The following is an 18,471-nucleotide window of genomic DNA, read 5'->3' on the forward strand; positions in this document are numbered from 1 at the left end:
AAACATTCAAAGAAACTAATTATGTCTAATCTAACCAAACACGAGGTACTTGCAGCCTGTATGCTGCAAAACATACGGATGCACATGAGATGATCTGTCATTGCATGCACCACTGAAAAAGAGCCTGCCATAGATGCAAGGATGTGCATTACAGTCTTGCGGAGCATTGCACCTCCTTAGTACTCCGTTGGGCTAAACTGAATTGTCATGGATGGGGGAGGCCTGTGACTTCGGGTAAAAGCTTCATCAAATTTGAAAGGTGCACACCCTTTCTTTTGCATGGTAGATTACCAAATAAATGCCCAAAATAATCTTGTTTGCTTTATGTACGACCAATTAAATCTGTAACCTCTTGAAAACTTGTGGCACTTTTCACTTCCGTGGGTATACCTCATATTGTAGTTAATATACAGGAACTTGGAAACTATACTCTTGTTATTGCTGTTAGTTGAGTTTTGATTAAAATTGGGCTTTGAGGTTTTTGTTTGGAAGTCTACACAGAGTTTGCTTTCAGATTCTGAACAGCTAAACACATTGTGACCCTTGGCAAGGCCAATGCCACTTCCAGAGAGCTCTGTGTATTGAGTGATGGAACGGGAGCTTGTATCTGCAGTCACTGGCAGTTTTTCTTGGGACAAGGGCTGGGCTAAAAGTGAAACAAAGGTTAAATTCTCAAAGTTTGTTTTTAATTGAGGGCATTTGGAATGCTGTCACGACAGAGGCCAGTACATTTCCAGCTAGCAGCTTTCCAACAAATGAGCTGCAGTTCATGTGGAGATAATGTGAGATCCAGACAGCTTTGTGAAAACAGCGCCATCAAATTTTACCTAGTAGCTGTGTTTCTTCAACAATTCTCTCCTCCCCTAATCCATTGTTGTCATCACATTCTCTTGTTTAACTAGTGGAGTGTCTATTTTTTTTGTGTGCTGCAGCTTTTCAACTCAGTTACTTCAAGATTGAGGCAAGTATAAGTAAATGGCTTTGTGCACAATTATGTACAAAACAAAAGGGTGAAGGTACAAAATAAAAGGGTGAAGATGTGGCCAGTACTTTTGCCTGAATCTTCAGCTTCTTTAAGCTAATGAGTAGGCCGAAAAGAAAAAAACACCAGAGTATTTTGTCACTCACTTCTGAAGAAATGCGTTTACAACAAATGTGGATTTTTTTTTTTTTTTGAATAGATCCTTCCAGAATGTCTTTATTGAATGAGAGAGATCTCAAGGAGATTTGGAGGGAGGGCGCAGTTCTTTTTTTTTCCTTTTTTTTTTCCTTTGTTGGAGGCCTATTAGTATGCTCATTTTTAGGTTAAAGCACCATATTTACTACACTTTGCTGTTAAACTTTTTCATGTGTTAGTAAAATAAATACTTGGGGAAAAAAATTCTAGTATTGCTTTTACTACCATTCCCACTTCCTATGTTGAAATTCACCTTAATGAGTAAATCTATGACAAATAAGTTTGATGTGAAACAGTTACGTAGCCTGGGGTATTTCAAGGCAGACAGGAGGAAAGAAAATTGTTTCGGGTATCTTTAATTGTCAACAATCTTAGGCTTTAAAAAACTTTCAGCTTTCTCTAAACTCCAGGTTTTTTCCTTCTAGGTCAGCTGCAAGCCAATGCATATTGTGAGAATCCAGATATAGTGCTGATTGGTAATAAAGCTGATTTATCAGACCAAAGGGAGGTAAATGAAAGGCAAGCAAAAGACCTGGCGGACAAATATGGGTAAGCAAATCATGAGAGAAGCTAAATTTAGGTAATAATGGTGGTAAGTATAGGTGATGACTGACTAGAGGCAGTCACAAGTATACTTAAACTCCTAAGTTTTGTAGGTATTGCAGTAACATGTATGCACCATCTGCAGTGATTACCAGCTTGTCACACTTTCAGACCAACCTATTTGAGTAGGAAATGGGTAGAAGGCAAAGTCACTGTGTAATAGTTTTGTTAAAATATTGCGACATGAATAATATGGCTGAAATGAAGCACTTTTATTAGAAAAATACAGTCTTGGGATGTTGGCTTGCCATGAGAACTTAGGTACAGTATATTCCAAGGGCAAATGCACACTTCTACTTTTTTTTGCAGTAATATCACTTACAGGCTATCCTGATACTGGCTGAATTAGCTGTGTATTGTAGCTGGTAAATAGTGCTATCTCCTTACATGGCAAAAAGAATGTATTATTTTGCTTTAATCATCATTACTAGGCAGTGAGGGTTGCTCACCGAGGATGGGGCCACCTGAGAGACAATGAGGAATAATAAGCAAATCAGACTTAATACTCTTAAATGTAAGATTTTTCTACAGGCAAGTAAAGAGCACAGTCATACTGAGGAGTTAGCTTCTGCCAGTTTGAATGATGGAAGTGCTTGAGCAATTGATAGTCCTCTCTGATTTAAAAAAAATAATAAAAAAATAAAAATTAGAGGCATTCTTCTGGAATAAAATGGAATTTCAGAATGGAAACAGCTACACCTATGCTAACTTGTGCTTATAAGTAGACAGTTTTCCACTGAGGGCTAAATAGCAAAAGTTATACCTATCTGCTAAATAGCAGATTAGTTCTGGTGAACTTAAGCAAGCTTTTTTTTCATCAGCTGGTGAATTGGCTGAAAATAAAAAGCAAAACTGTAAAACATCTAGGTCATGATGGCATGATAGGAAAAACAAGCATGGCTTTAAAATAATGAACATATATGGCTTATATAGCCTATGTGGGCGTTCAAATTGTGTTTTGGCAAAGGTTTTTTATGAGGAGCGCAGTTCTGAGTGAACAGGGAAGTACTGGAGCTGGGTAGGTTCTCATATCAAAAATGAATAAAGTTTGGTGGTTTTGAAACAGGCAGATGCTGGCATTTGTACTAGACTGAGTGCTACTGAAGGTACAAGTGAGAAGGAACTGCAAGTTGTGGCATGCAGACTGATTTATATTGGGAGGTATCTTTACTCAGGCATGTGGTTGGGTGCTAGGTGAGCTGTAAGCGCTCAAGTGTCTGGCTGTGTTTTATTGTTCCAGTAGAGCTGGGACTCAGTGTTAAGATTTAATGCTTGCTAAAGTTGGAAGGCCTAAAGAATAATAGGAAAGTGCCACTAATGTAAGGTCACTGTGTTACTGCACCAGGCCTGTCATGAAAGAAAACTAGTAGAAACAGAAGACTTTTTTTGGGAAGGCAGCTGCACCTAGCAGAAGCCTAGAAAAATTTCCATGTGAGAGACTAAGCTGATTTGAAAAGATACTGTATCTAGAGGGTATCTAAGAAAGGTGTGAAAACTTTACTTACAGTAAAGGATTCCTGTTGGAGAAATCTGCAGGTCTGCAATGATAAGGGATACTCCATGGTCCCTGAAATTCTCTGTAAAGGCAGACCTAGGCTTCATGTCCCAGTAGACCTTCTGCAGGACTTTTTCAGCTATTTTTTGACTATTCAAAGTCAAAATTCCAGGACAAATTGTACAATTTAAGATTTTTTAGTATTTATATCCTAATATTACCTGGCTCTGCCTAGAAGAGAGATGAAATCCAGACAAACCAGAAGTGCAAATCTGTCAAATTCCTTTCATTAACACCAAAACCATCCCTGATAATTATAGAGAGTTTAGTCTCAACTGTCCTAAAAAGTCTTCCCAACAAACCTTTCTGTTTTCACTGTAGCATACCGTACTTTGAAACGAGTGCTGCTACTGGACAAAATGTGGAGAAGGCTGTGGACACTCTCCTGGACTTGATTATGAAACGCATGGAGCAGTGCGTGGACAAGACGCAAGTCTCTGACGCCGCCAACGGGGGAAACTCGGGAAAGCTAGATTCAACAAAACCAGAGGAGAAAAAGTGTGCCTGCTGAACTTCACCTCTAAACTGTGAGAACCAAGCAAAATATCTCATCAGAAAGCGGTTAACCACCACCAAATCCAAACCTGCTCTGTTGAGCCATGCACAGAAGCAGAGTTGCATTGTTTTATTGGAATTGTGCATTTTTTTTTCTCCAAAGAACTGATGTAAAAGCTAAAACCTGTGTCTCAGTGAGGCTGCTGTGCTGAAATAATTCTTCCTGATAGGTGCCATTTTCATGGAAACTATCCCCCCTTTTCTTCCCCTTCCCACTCCCTTCCCCTCCAGCCCTCATCTTTATTTTACGTGTGATCAGGATACTGAATAGAGGAAGGTAGCTTTATTTTTTTAAAAAAGGCAGGAAGGAATCTATTGTCTATATAAACTGGATATAGAAATTAAAATGCAAGTGGGTGGTTTTCCAGGTCTGTGCCATCTTACCACAGATTCCTATTTCTTTATAATTCTTGACCTACATCAGGGACCATGCATTTTCTAAGGTGTACAAAAGATTTTATGTGGCCTATTAAGAAAAACTTTCACTTGCACAGGGTAAGGAATGCTGTGAATCTGTCCTGACTGAATCACTGATCAGTTGGTTAGTTGGGGCAGTGTGGGTGGTGTGAGTGTCTCTATTGGGTTGGGGGTGGGAGAGGAAGACGGGAATACAATTTTTAGCAAATTAATCAGGGAATCGTGCAACATCACTTGTGTTGCCAATAATCCAAGCAGGGATTGGAGAGTTACAGGAAAAAGTATTGAGAGGAATTCTCACGCTGCAGGGACAGTTTGAAAAAGAAAAGAGCATAATCTATGGGAAAAAAGAGAAAAGATATATTTTGTGCAGCATCTTCTGAATCTCACTGTAAGCAAAAAATATTTTTTTCTCCCCTCCCCCACCTAAGGAAACCATCCTTGTTCTTTTTTAATTCAGATAACTGCATATCCCAGGTGGGACAAGGGAAAACTTGTGAATCTTTGCACTGTCTGAAAGAGAACTGTAAATTCAGTCGTACTGGGGGAATTGCTAAGAAGTTACTCACTGTGGTTTTGTTGGGGCTTCAGTACATTCAGGTTTTCAACAGGAAGAAACTTCCTCATATTCTCTACAAGAGGCAACATGGAAAAACAGTGAAGGGGGGCTTAGTATGACAGGGTCCCAAAATATGCCTGACTCGAGATGAAAACGTATTGCAGAAGTTTGCAGATACCTCAGATGAATGGATAAAAAAATAGCCTCTTGGTGTACTACAATAGGAGGGTAAAATGTGAAAGATATCCTTTACAGATGAACGTAAAAAATCTAATGAAACAGCAAATCACTCATTACAAGCAAAGACAAGTAGAGGAAAAATTAAAGAAAAATATTCTACTTATAAGTCTGGATCATTTTTGAAATCAAATTATAGCATATTGATTAAACTACCCTGTCCTATCTTGTAGAATAACATTTCGGCTTGATGGAGCTGGTAGTTAAGGGTCTATTAGTGTTTATTGTGCTTTAAGCTACTGTCACTTGGAAGGGGGCCGACTGGAAGAAAGAACAACTCCATTAAGAAGTCAAGTGAAATTGGCTGAGTTGGCAGGATTGTACACTTCCATTTACTTAAACGTAAAGTCGCACAATGTTTTCAGCTTTGATTCAGAATTTCAAACTTTGTGAACAGCAAGCTCAAAAAACAGTTGGGTGTTTCCCAAAAGCTGAGAATTTACCAGCTACTTTGGTGAAAGAACAACAAATTTTTCTGCCCAGATCATAAAATGATGTTTACTTGATGATTTGGCTTGATGATAGCAGCACAGATGGTACGTCCATAGGAGCAGGCTTACTGGGTAGTGGAGTAGCCACAGTTACTGGACCAGTACAGAAATCTAGTTTGCAGACTTAAAGGTGATATAACCAATAAGCTATACGTGACGACTGCGTATAGGGAATACTATACCAACCAGCTCAAATAAATGCTCTTTCGTAGGCTGGAAAAAGCCCTGGCACCTCAAGATGCAAAAGCTACTTTAACAGTCCATAGCTGATTTCCCAGGCAGAAGGTGCGAGTAGACTGGTATTCAAGCAGAATGATACTCGGATATGTCCCTTCAGTTAGGGACTGGAAGCTCGGTGACTTTTCTTGAGTAAAGTTATATCTTTTTCTCCTTTTTTTTTTTTCTTTTTTTTTTTTTTTTTTTTTAGTATGTAGCATCTAACCTATGCACAATTTTAAAGAAAAATTGTCACTTTGTAATATCTCTTGAATTCATGAAAAGGTTGAAGTGAGAAGTTTCCTTTCTCAGTTTCAAAGAAATCTCAGAATTTCATGGCATCAAGTTTTTGTCCATTGAACATGAGTGAAAGAGGTTGCTAAGAGCACTAAAGTATTGCCAGTCAATAAAAACTGTATTTCCCAAAGCAGCTTACATATAGCTTGTCCAGAAGCTGTTACAAAGCTTGAAGTGATCTTGGTAGCTTCAGCAGTAGCCAGATGATTCATATAAAGGTGTGGAAAATCCTAAAGCTGGCAGTGTTTCAAAGCACCTTGATGAAGCTCCGTTGCTTCCATTTATCACCTTACCTGGTGAAACTAGCATTCTTAAAATAGTGGGAGCAAAAAGAACTAAAAAACTACAGAACAGTTTGCTGCAGAGGAAAGATTTTCATCTTACCACTGAACTTCAGTGACCGTAAATTGTCAAAAGGGGAAGCGAGCTCCCCGACGGCTCTGCTCTCTGAGGGCTGGTTTTAGAAAGGTCCCGCTGCTGGAGGTGGAGGTAGCGTGTGGCTGTCGCAGTAGCAGTATCGCCTGAGGCATCTGTCTAGGAGCTACGGGGAAATGGCTGCAGCAAAAACTCCACAGCTTGCTTTGTATTTGTATGCGAGCTACTGCAAGCAATGCTGACTGTTATTCTGTGTTTAACAAAAACAAATCCGTAAAAGCTTGTGAAACTTATCTCAACTGGATTTTTGCCATCAAAACTTAGGCTAGAGGAAAGGAAGAGAAATGTTTCTGATCTTGGTAGGTGCTACAAGTTATAACCCAGTGAGCCAGCGTATAAGATCGTGGAAATAAACAGTAACTGCAGCAAACAGAGGAGATGCTGCCTGGGCTGCTCACAGATGAGGTCTTACCCGGTCAGGCTTTACGGAAAGGGACTTCTGAATCGTACACGTGGTAACACCCTCCCAGGTCTCTGCACGAACTGCCTGCTGTCCGCAGGGCTTCGCTGCCCTGCAGTGGACCCCGCACAGCCTCTCCGTCTGCGTAGGGCGCTGGGGTGGCGGGCGGTGGAGCTCGGCTGGCGACCACGCTGTGCAGCACAGGTGAATCGCTGGTTCCACTGGTGGCTCAGTCTCGAGTCAAGGCTGTTACAAAGCGAGTAAAGCCCAGTGTCTCGGTACGGCGCGCTTATTTACTAGTTCTAGGCCTTTTGCGTTTTGAACTCTCAGGTGTATCCCTTGCTGGAGCTGCATGGCCTGTCTGCTGTCGCGGTCTTTTTTGCACTTCCATGACTTGAAATGTTCAACATGTTCTGTCTTGCAAATTCTTGCAGGACACCAGCTTTGAAAATGAATTTGCTTTCACTTAACATGTTGAGTAGGATATGGCTTCACCCCACCCCATTCAGCAGAACCTGAATTCTGCTATTGCAACGTTTGCTTGTGCAGTGTTGAAGTGGAAGTTAAGCATTTGCTTTGAAGCAAAAGTTCAGCTAATATCCCGCCACGTTGCTGGAGAGGGAGGGAAGCTGCTGGTTTCTCAAGGTGCCTTGTGGTGCCCCTCTAGAAATACGTCACTTCTGTCCGTTTCTCCAGTCCGAGCGCTGTCGCCGTAGGCTTCGTCGTGCAGCGTGTGCGTGCGATTTCTGAAGTGAGCAGGGCTGCGCGCTGCCCCGGGGGACAGCACAGCCAGGCCTTTAGAGGCGCGACTTGCGTGGTCTTGTACCGAGTAAAATTTTTGGCTGCCTTTTCTCTCTGCGTGGGTGTTTCCAATGCCTCTGGCGGTGGTGTTTACAAAGATAAGTCAAGCTGTCAGGCTTTGAGTCCGCTCCCTTACTGGGACTCGTGACAAGGAATAACACGTATGTACCACGGCAGGGCTGCGACTTCTGCTGCACCTCAGAGCTCAAAGTCCCGTCTGCCTTTCTCATCTACTGTCCTCTCAGTTCTAAGCATGAATGTAAAAATGTGCCGTTACTTAAGCCATCACAACACTGTATCAAAAGAAATGTTAATCCGCTAGCCTGGAATACTACCAGGGTTTTGACCGCGCCGTCCCACGTACGGGCTCCGGTGTGAACCGCCACGCTGGGTGAATTCAGTACGTGCAGGTGATACCGTGAGCAGTGGGAAAACTTAACAGCTGGGTAGAAGGTGTCTTCGGCTGATGTTGCTGCGGTTTGTGCGTCTTGTGCTGATCTAAACCCCCCATCTCCCCGCAGCTGCCCCAGCGCCCTGCCCTGCTGCGGCCGGCGCCGGGGGAAGCTGCAGCGGGAGGAAGGCCGGCACCGCCTGCCTCTGCTGCTCCTCATCCTCGGGGAATAAAACCAAGGGAGGGGAGCGCTGGGCCGTTCCCGGCATGAAACGCCGCGAAAGGGAGCGGGTCCCCTGTGGCAGAAATGCCCTTGCGGGTCACCAACAACCCGGGTCCCCAGAGCTTGGCGAACTGCGTCTGGGGCGTCTTTGGGCAGAAAGAAGGTATTGCCAGGGCAGAAAAGCTGTCATTAAAATGTCTGAAAGTAAAGAACTGCATAAAAGTACCTATTCCATGACCATACCGATGCGATTTTTCTTTTAATATTGTCCAACCATGCAGAAAATTATTCCATAAACAGTACAATATTGGGAGAATAGTCTATAACGCGAAGTTTGTTCGAGGCTTGAGCGTATGCTTCCCAGCAAAGCCGCCGTGCAGAGCGGCTGCGGGGCTGGAATGGGCCAGGCCAGGAAAGGGGCGAGGGGCAGAATTTGGAATATGCTGCATCGTGTACGGCAGTCTTGGCTTCGCAGTCACTTAAGCTTCTGCTTTCATTTTATGAAAGATTTTTAAACAGGACGTTTGCTGGCAGCGCTGGCGCGGTGTAGCAAAAGCAGCGTTGGAGAGCAGCTGCCGTTTGCCCTCCTGGTACCTTTATAAAACCCGATTGCCTTAAGCTGTTTTCTGAAGGCTAAATCTTACCTAACGTTTTGAATGTGTGCAGGGCCGTCATACGTGTATTTAGGCTGTAGATGACTGAACCATGTAAGAAACTTTGATAAAAGCTGCATTATATGTGATATTGATAACTAATGAATAGCAACTATTTGGGACCCTGTTTTAAGGTAAAAGGTTTTATCTCCTAGAATTACTTCAATTCGTGGATGTGACTAATGTTCAGCCTCTTGAGGTATAAATGAAAGTATCTGCCTAGAGCTGAAATTTTAGAATTTGCATGCATGTATACAACTGAAGAAGAGTAGCAAGCCTAAAAATAAACTCAAGTAGCTGCTATTTTTGTACAGGTGTGAACAGAGCAGGAGTTTCAGATCATGCCCTGATCTTAAAAAGGAGGGGGGAAAAGAAGTGTTGTAACTGCTGCCACTCTGAAAACGTTAAAAAATTGAGATTTTTTTACTGCTGAGACTTGGCTTGAGGCATCCTCAAGTAGGAAGCCAAATTTTCAGTTTCTTTCCCGTGTCTTGTAGTTGTTCTGCTGTGGAAGACGGGCCCCGGTCCCCGCTGCACACACGTGCACACCCGCAGGGGACAGGTTCTCTTCTTGTTGGGTTTTTCTATAGGATGTTGTTGAGTTGGAACCATTCTCCTGGGTGCTGGGCAGATCTGTTTCTATTTTAGCGTTATTATTTTTTCTATTTTAACTAGTTCAGAGCAATGGAGGTAGTGATTCTTTGCTACGTGCTTTTATTCCATAAGTTACCTACTTAAAACATAACTTTAGAGAGCGTAACCTGAAGTTGTCAGTCCTCATTGCAATAGGGCTTAATGGACACACTGTATTCTCAAAGAAGCCTGTTGTATCTAACAGCTTATTTTTGGAAGTTAAATTGTTCTTTGGTTTCCTTAAGGTATCTTTCAGATAAACACTAAACATTATACCGTATCAATTACCTTTTAAGTGTTTCCTTCTGTTATGCGACTGTAAGCATGTTTTCTGTTTGTCTTCAGCAGATCTGTGTTATGCCTAGTGATACGAATGTGACTGAAACTATCTTGAACGCAAATACTATTTTTTATTATATATGCCCCTTGATGGACCGTGGTGCTTGCTTACTACTGTTAATGTCATTTTGTTGTACCAAAGTACCTGTGGCTTCAAACCATAGTGTCAAATGATTCACTGGTGTCTGGGTTTGTGTAATGCAGTTGAAGAATGTAATCCTGTGATTCAGTTTCTGCACTGTTATTTTCAAAATAAAAAAAAAATATACATTTTTAATCAGGTGTCTCGGCACGTGTGGGAGGAAGCGGAAACTTCTCCCTAGGAGCTATCGCCCAGTTGCGCAGTATTTGCAGTCCGTCGGCTCAGAGACGAACTAGAGAAGGGCCGGGCTGCTCGCTCCTTGCAGGCCGACCGGAGCTGTTCCGAGTAATTCCCTTTAACTTGGCTCTGGCTCTGGCAGCAGGTGTGTGAACACGAACCAGCGAACCCGTAAGTCGGCGGTGCACAGCGCGCCCCGGGGGCAGGCGGGACGTGGCCACCCAGGCGCTTTGGCTGGCGGCAGCACGCGGTGTCCCTCGGGGAGCCGGGCGCTTAGGCGGCCAAGCGCCTCCTCGGGCAGCTCAGGCTTGGGTGAAAAGCTCTGTTTTCGGTGAAGCGGCTGCTGCTGTTTACACGAGAGCTGTGCGTGATGCCGATGTAGCTCACTCCTACACGTTGCTAAAGCTCACTCTTAACACCAGCTTCGCCGTTCGCCAGCCGTTTCGCTGGGTAAGTAGAACTGCATCAGGCTGTGTCTGTCAGCGGAGCCTGGCGGCACGTCTGTCCGGTCGGGCGGTGCGTACGGCGCCGCGGCCTGAGCCAAGCTCGTATTGGCACCGTAGCCGAGTTAAGCCCCGGAGTGACACGATGTATGAATAATGTAGCTTAAGTTAGATAAGAAAAGGAACAAACTGGAATTTGTTATGTTTATCTTGTTTAAAGCACACCACCTTTTTTTTTGAAACACTGCCAGCTCTCTGAGTCACTGTTCAGAAGAAAAAATCCTATAAAGGGGTTCTTTGGTTTTCCTTTTTGCCCCCAGTCCATAGGACTACACTATGCAGGTAAACATGAATGTGCAAATATTCTGTCACTGAAGCAGGAGGTCTTGGGGACAGAGGTGACTTCATGGGGTGCAAAGCATCGCCTCAATAGGGAATATTGATCATCAGGTCACAGCCATGGTTAAGGAGAGGAAAAGGTCACGTACTCTTGCACAAAAAGGGGCTGCTTTAGGGTTAAAAAAAAGGTCAATGACAGTGGCCAGTTTTCAGAGGTAGAGAGCTAAAGAGACTGTTCCCTGCTTTAGCGGGGCAGGGGAGAAAAGCTCTAGTGCCTTTGTTAGGGGAGTTGCTGGCTTCCCCCAGCCAGCAGCGGTGCAACACTAACCCACACTTGGGTATGTGTACGTGGGCCTGCAGCCAGCCACTGCCTGGGGCCGTGTTTGCATTGAATGGGGGGGAAAGTGTCAGGAGCTGAACCTGCTGCAGTGCCTAGGCTGAGGCGACACTGTGACTTGTCTCAGGTGTCACCATTTGATAACATGAGATTGAAATATGGATGTAAGTGCTTAAAGCCATACTGGAAACAAAGCTAATCCCATGCTGGAAAAAAAGAAAAAAGGGAGAAAAACAATTTAAGGAAAGAAAGGCTAAGCAAGAAGCTGACTGGGGTAGTATATTTCTTGTTTGCCACAGCAGGTTTTCAGGGAAGCAAGAGCCTGTTTGTAGCAGAAACTGGTAACTTCCCCATCACCTGAGGGAGCTGCTTGCACTGTGGTGTGGCTGCTCCTAAAACCAGTACCTGTATCGCTGAAGCCCCTTCTGACACACGCTTGGAGACATCACAGGAGAAGTTCAGGGTGCAAAAGCCAGATGGAGGTCAGCTCCTTCAACCCCTACTGAAAGCTCAGGTTCACAGCTAGCCTGTGAACTGTCAATTCGTTCATGATAAAAGATGAGGTAGGAAAGTGGTGACTGTGATGGTGTAACGGTATCCAAGTTTATTTTAAAATAATCTTGCCTAAATTTGAGTAGCAGGTAAAACTGATAGTGTGTGGTTGGAGCCCTTTAGCATGCCACTGGCCAGCAGTGGAGGCAGGTGCATGCTGCAGCCTGCACTACGCAGGGTGCAAAGTCAGCAGTGCAGCTGGGCACTGGCAGCGTGTCCTCCCCCGGCTAGGCCAAGGGCAGCTTTGGCCATTTGGGCAATGCAGGCATTAATGAGCTCACTGTCTCTTCAGCTCTTGCCTTGCTCCCAGGCTTATTCTTCTAACTGCAGCTCTATAGCACCACTTCTGTACCACATTTCATAAAAAAGCAGCAACTGTTGAAGGTGCTTTGCAAAACAGATCTAGGAGTTAAGGATTGCAACACACCAAAAGTGGAAGACAAACATCCAGTTGTTCATCTAGCTTTCTTGCTTCCTTATCCTAGCGAGCATCAAATAAGGCGATGTTCCAAAGTGTCTCGGAGTGCTGCAAAATAAAACACAAAAAGGTAGAGACCATTCAAAAATCTTCACACGCCAAAACCAACCTTAAATCCACCAAAATGTGGTCAATCAACTGCCCAGCACTGTAACTGTTTCCTGCAATCTATGTAACACTGTTCAGAGTCCTCAGCCACACAACTCATTAACAGAGCGCCAGACTTACACATCCTTGCTTTGTTTAAAACTGTTTTTCCCTAAAAGCTGAAGAACGATCTACTTCTACATACTGCACTAACTCAGGGGGTTTATAACTACTGCCCTGGATATGGAGGAGCTGACATCAGGCTCCTGTTCTGCCAATAGAGGGCAGAAACTTGAATCCAGAAACATATACTGCATACAAAATCTACCAAGTTACTTGGTTTCATAGGGTGAGCACAGCCTCTCCTGCCTTGGTGTGGGTGTGTGCACAGCTCCCAGTTATCACAATCATCTGCCCTATTTCAGTTAATTTTAAACCAACGTACAAGCTGCTGTAGATGCTTTTGGTTGATCTGTTGAGCATGCCCTACTCGATGTGGAATGCAGCACAGCATTCAGGCATAAAGCTCCATCAGTTACAGTGTTAGCTAGTGAGTTTGAAGTACAGTTTGTATTTTTTCTTTCCATTATAAAGAAAACCCCTGAAGGATAAAATCTGATTACTTCCAACAAGGGTAGAATCAATTCTTTCAAAACTCTGCAAAGAACTTTGGTGAAGCTTGCAAATAGCACACACTCGGCTGTCTGTGTCATAGAATAACTTCAAAGACACTTACTCTGTCACGACACCTTTTGAAACTTTAGTCTTGGATTGGCCAGACCACAATTCCAGTTTTTCTTTAAGTTCTTTATTCTGCAAGGAAAAAAAAATCCATTCTCAGAATAATGTAGCAGACAAAGCAAGACTGGATGACAAGAGCCTGCAGCTCACTGAGAAAGCTTTTTCTTTTTTTTCTTTTCTTTTAAACTGAGAAAAAGATACAGTGCAAAGAAATAAAAAACAGATGTTGTCCTACAGACAACCTTAGCTACTAAAGGGATTTTAAGTTCCTAAGCATGGGGTGATGAAGGTAAGAGATGGTGAAAGATCTGGTCAAAGTTTTCTTATGCTTTCTCTTCCCTTTCCACTATTAACCATGTTTCCTGACTGAAGGTAGTGGGTTGCTGTTGCCCTGCTTTGAAATGGGGGTGGTCAAGAGCACAGCCTGAGACAGACCCTATATGAAACACTGACACCCCCTGTCCTAAATTTTAACCATTTAACCATCCCAAAGCTTCAACATGGGCAGCTGATGTCATGACAGTTCTGGGCATCTACAGAGGATAAGGTGACTGGGTAGTATAAAAATAAGCAGCAGAAGCTGCTGAGGATTTCAAAAACTTCCAAGGTTAAGCAGCTCCTAGACATCCACTTCTAAGTCAGGAGTTTGGAAGCAGACAGACTTTGGGCACCTAACACAGATTCGTATCCAAATCTGGCCAAAGGCACTAAACTACCTAAGGAAAAGTAGAGCAGTGATATGACTGAACAGCCATCAAGTGCTGTTTGTTATCTAGCCCTTAGCCTCACAGAGAAACAGCCAGAGCTGTTACGGCATTAGATTTAGCAACCCTAAAAGCCCTTGGGCAGGAACCTTAGCACTAACTTGTATTTTGACAAGTCTTGCGAAAACAAGGCAACATGGTTCTTGCCACCTCATGTAAATACATGCATCTAAGAATGACAGCTTATGTTGATGTCAACAAGAACTATAATACAAATACAGATTTTGTAGAATTCTGAAGTTTGATATTTCTTTCAGTCCTAGCAGATGAATAAAAAGAATCGTCTGAAAACAGTACAGAACATATAATGAAGTTGTGATCCAAACTAGTTAAAATAATGCCAACACCAAGAAAAGGATGAATTACAAAAAAAGAAAAGAAAAGAAAAAGGTCAGCCTTTACATAGAGCTAGTTCCCATTTTTCCATGCAACCCTGAAGATGAGCAATTACAATTTTTGCTGGTAATAATTAAATAAGAAACAATAGGAGGGAAGCAGGCAAAGAACAAAGTCCTGATTCCCCAGAGGCAGAAAGCTGGCCAGGAAGCGATCAGAAAACTGAAAGAATGCCCCAGAAATTTCACACATATGTGCTTAATTGGACAGCTCTGCATAGTTAGCTTTGAGCATGTAAGTACCTGAAGGGTCCGTCACAGGTTGTTATGTTAATACTTTGCTGCTAAATTCTCATGCCAACTAAAGGTTTAAAATCCTGATTCCTGCAGCCTTTTTCATCTCCCACACCAAATATCATTCCTTTCTACTTTTTACTTCTAAGCTGATGCTTGTCAGCAAGGCAGCTATGGTGAATGTCAAGGCAAAGAACTGGCTGTTAAAATACAAACCAGTATATTTTGGTGAAGTTCCTTAACTCAGAAGAGCTGTGGGTTTAGTAAAATAACTGCAGGCACAAAGGGTGAGATTTTCGTGATGCTTAGGACCAGGTGCAGTATGAGATGCAGGCGCTAGAAGGCAGTTGCCATATACCTTCCTTTCGGATGCTGGATCTACAGGCTATACTCTAACAGGTCACTTTGGTACTCATGTAAGAGCTGGGCCATGCAGCCAGCCTGGTTAACTGCCTAGATAGCTGGTGTGGAGGGGCTGAGTTGAGGCAAAGGGGGACACATCTGAATCCCTAGCCACAGATACTTGAAGACACCGCCATCCTTTCAGGTTCTACAGCTGAGCACCCAAATACCTTTTCAAGAAGGCATACTAAAAAAAAAAAAAAAAAAAAAAAAAAAATTACCCCAAAACAAAAAAACCACCACAGTAGAAGAGAGGTGGGAACACTGTTTTCAGGATAGCTTTGTTCTGCCTTCAGGAAGGAGATTTGGATTCAATGAATCTTTATTAAAAAAGATTTGAACTCATATGTCTCCTTGATGTAGGTTGACTGTCAGGCCACAGGTTATTGTGCATGATGCTATTTCTACTCCTCCTCCTCAGACTGTGCCACTGTTCTGAAAACAAGGAGGAGATGGCCAGGACTGACCTCTCTTACCCTGTGATCGTGACAATACCCCCCCAAAAAATTAAATCACTGGGTTCTGATCTCCACTTCGAAAAGTGTCTGCACTGGAAATAAAACCCAAGTCTATATGGGATATGGCACCTTGGGTCTTTTAACACTGAAATCACTAATGAGTTTATCCTTCCTACAAGAGAACTGTAGTCTACAAGACTACTTAAAGAGGGGAAGAAGGAAAAAAAAAAAAAAAAAAAAAACACACACACACACACACACACCTTCCACTGTATAAGGTCAGGAATTTTAGAGTTAGTTCCCCTTATGCAACCCTAGGAAATAACTCAAGGGAAAAAAAAATCGTGTTATGCTTTGACTGAAGTTCCTAATACAAGCCTTACTGAGTTGTTGAGGAAGTCAAACATGATGATTTTGGAGAATAATTTTTCATCTCAGCATTGTTTAAGTTTAGTTTAAGATATTTTGTTTCATTCTCACTTTACCTGAGCTTCAAGTGCATTTAGCTTTTCTGTCAGATTTCCTATTTTTTTATCTTGGTTTCTGAGTTCCTTGTTCAATTCCTCCACCTAGGAGTTAGAACATGAAGTTTGCAATGGATTAAAAACCTTAAAACATTAAGAACATTTCTATGACAAATAAAACTACAGTGTTAAGTGTCTCATAATGCAAAAAATGCAGACATTTCAAGTCTCTAAAGCATAGACTCCCAGTCTTTTATCATAGCAAAATTCAAAAGTAGAATAAATTGATATAATTTGTAAGTCTCAGTGTTGTATTTTCCTTAGGATAACAAGTCAACCTTTTGTTGGCAAATTCACAGAAATACATGATTAAGACAACTAATTAGTGTGGGAACTTGTTTCAACTAGTTGAGAGAAGACAAACACGTTTTGTAAGTCACGTAGTGCTCAGCACAGGTTCATACTGTCAGTAAAAGCAATTCACACTATCTAGTTATTTTGCAAAGCAGTTTAATTGCTTTAAAGTTTTGTTGTACTCCTTCCAGTATCTAAGCCTATTTATTTGCTGTGCTCATGAAAATAGCTCTACTCACTTAGCATAAAAATAGCTGTAATGCAGGTTCATCTAGCCTAGTGCCTGGCTGTATCAGTGACCAAATGCTTCAAGGAATACTACAACAAGCAGGGAGTTCAGTTGGACTACTGAAGCAAGGGGGATCTCAGTCCCCACAGCAGCCCTATCACATATATATTTTACTAACAGCTTGACCAAGTTAGTAATTGACTGCTGCTATCAGAGACAGATTATCAGAGACAGAGCTCTCTGCACAGAAGAGAGGGCCTGCAGGGCCTCCTCATGCCCTGGTTCTTCGCCTCATGCTCACTGTTCTGCCAGCAACAGCCAACAACACACTCTGCCAGGAGATGTGGCAACCTCAGGGCAGATGACTATTCTCACTCTCTTACAGCCTATTTTTTAAGATTATCCCAGTACACACAAAATTGTTGGAATTTCCATTTTCCTAAAAATACAGCAGTTCCATTTGGCTCCCCAGCCCTTTCAGCTGGCTTGTAGGAAAATTCAAACAGTTCCGTCTGAAATCGCTGACGCTACCACAATAATCCTACTTTTAAGACTGATGCCATTTCCATTTTAAATGTAGTGTCAAAATGAATATGAACACAGTGTGCGCAAAACCAGGCAAAACATGATGAGCAAGCTGCTCCTCACCAGTCAGAGACTTAAGACAAAAGCACAGAACCTAGTTTCTAGCTTGTTTTCCCAAACATGAAAAAGCTGTCCTGTGAAACAACCTCTGCCTAACCTCCTGGATCACACTGCGCAGGTTCTGATGCTGTGCCTGGATCACATGCTGCAAATGGCAAATCTGTTCTTGCAGAGTGGAGATCTCCATCTGAACAGCCAGACACCTAGTGGTGAAAAAAGCAAAGCACATTTTAACGTGGTTCTTCCCCAGGGTTTGACTGAATGACCCAATGTGCTTTTCTACATCAGGCGGTACTCAAGAGCTTGCTGCGAGCAAGGACATTCTGAATGCTAGTGAAGATACATGGCTGTAATTCACATATAAATACATATAAAAAGATTTTACTGAGTAGAACAAATAAACATAGTCTGAGACAGACTTTATGTGGTAGGACCACTCTCTACCTTACTGTTGGTAAGGAAATTGATAAATAACTTTGAGTTCACAAATGAGAGAATCCATAATCTATGAATAGAGCATTGTCTGATATAAGAGAAAGAAGAGATGTAGTTGTTATGCATGAGATGAGAAGAAAAGGATAAATAGCAGCATCGTTTTTTCCCACTAAGAGCAAATAAATGTGTTTCTGACTAATACACTTTAGCTGTAAAAGGGAATCCTTTCTTTCAAGAAAAGAGCTGCTTAAAGTCACTCTGAAACACTACAGAATGATAGTCCCTAAGTAGCATGTCCCTGGTGAAAAGGGACAGCATACTCTGCAGCAGACAGCCTCAAACTGAAGATGCAACAAGTAAAAACAAGTATTAGACTAAGTATTTGTTAAATGAATATAGCACGTGTGCTTTAAATAAAATTGCACTTGCCCCAAAAGAATGCAACTTCAAGTGAGACAGTGTTGACATATGTTGCTTTGTGCATAAAAGATGATAGAATCAACAGAGCAATTTCACTGTTTAGAAGGATTCCAACAAGAAAAAGCCACTCATTGAAGAAGTCTTTTAGCTTCTCACCTTCTGTCAGTTAGTGAAGGTAGAGATACATAGTACATACCTAAGAAAGTGTGAAAAACCTTTTGGGTTGTCAATGCAAGAGAAGAATGCTGCATGATTCACAGATCCCTGCACAGACCTTCCATTCATCAATTCATTTATTACAGACATGATGTTCTATTATTAGAACACAAATCTCAGCAGAAAGCAGCACTCTTAGACAAAATTCTCCTTGTCTAACCTAAAAGGTCTTCAGGC

The 18,471-nt window shown here is 42.4% G+C and overlaps 1 protein-coding gene across 1 annotated transcript in view; it reads left to right on the top strand.

Annotated features, from left to right (window-relative positions):
* RAB27B (RAB27B, member RAS oncogene family) overlaps window positions 1–10,239 on the top strand; it is a 32,046-nt gene extending 21,807 nt beyond the window's left edge. Inside the window, exons 5-6 of the mRNA XM_062600092.1 lie at window positions 1,603–1,726; window positions 3,657–10,239. Coding sequence (XP_062456076.1) covers window positions 1,603–1,726; window positions 3,657–3,846 — 314 coding nt within the window. The 3' untranslated portion in view covers window positions 3,847–10,239. The remainder of the gene's footprint in view (window positions 1–1,602; window positions 1,727–3,656) is intronic.
* Window positions 10,240–18,471: the final 8,232 nt, after the last annotated feature.

This window comes from Rhea pennata, chromosome Z (assembly GCF_028389875.1).
Source record: "Rhea pennata isolate bPtePen1 chromosome Z, bPtePen1.pri, whole genome shotgun sequence".
NCBI classification, from domain to species: domain Eukaryota; kingdom Metazoa; phylum Chordata; class Aves; order Rheiformes; family Rheidae; genus Rhea; species Rhea pennata.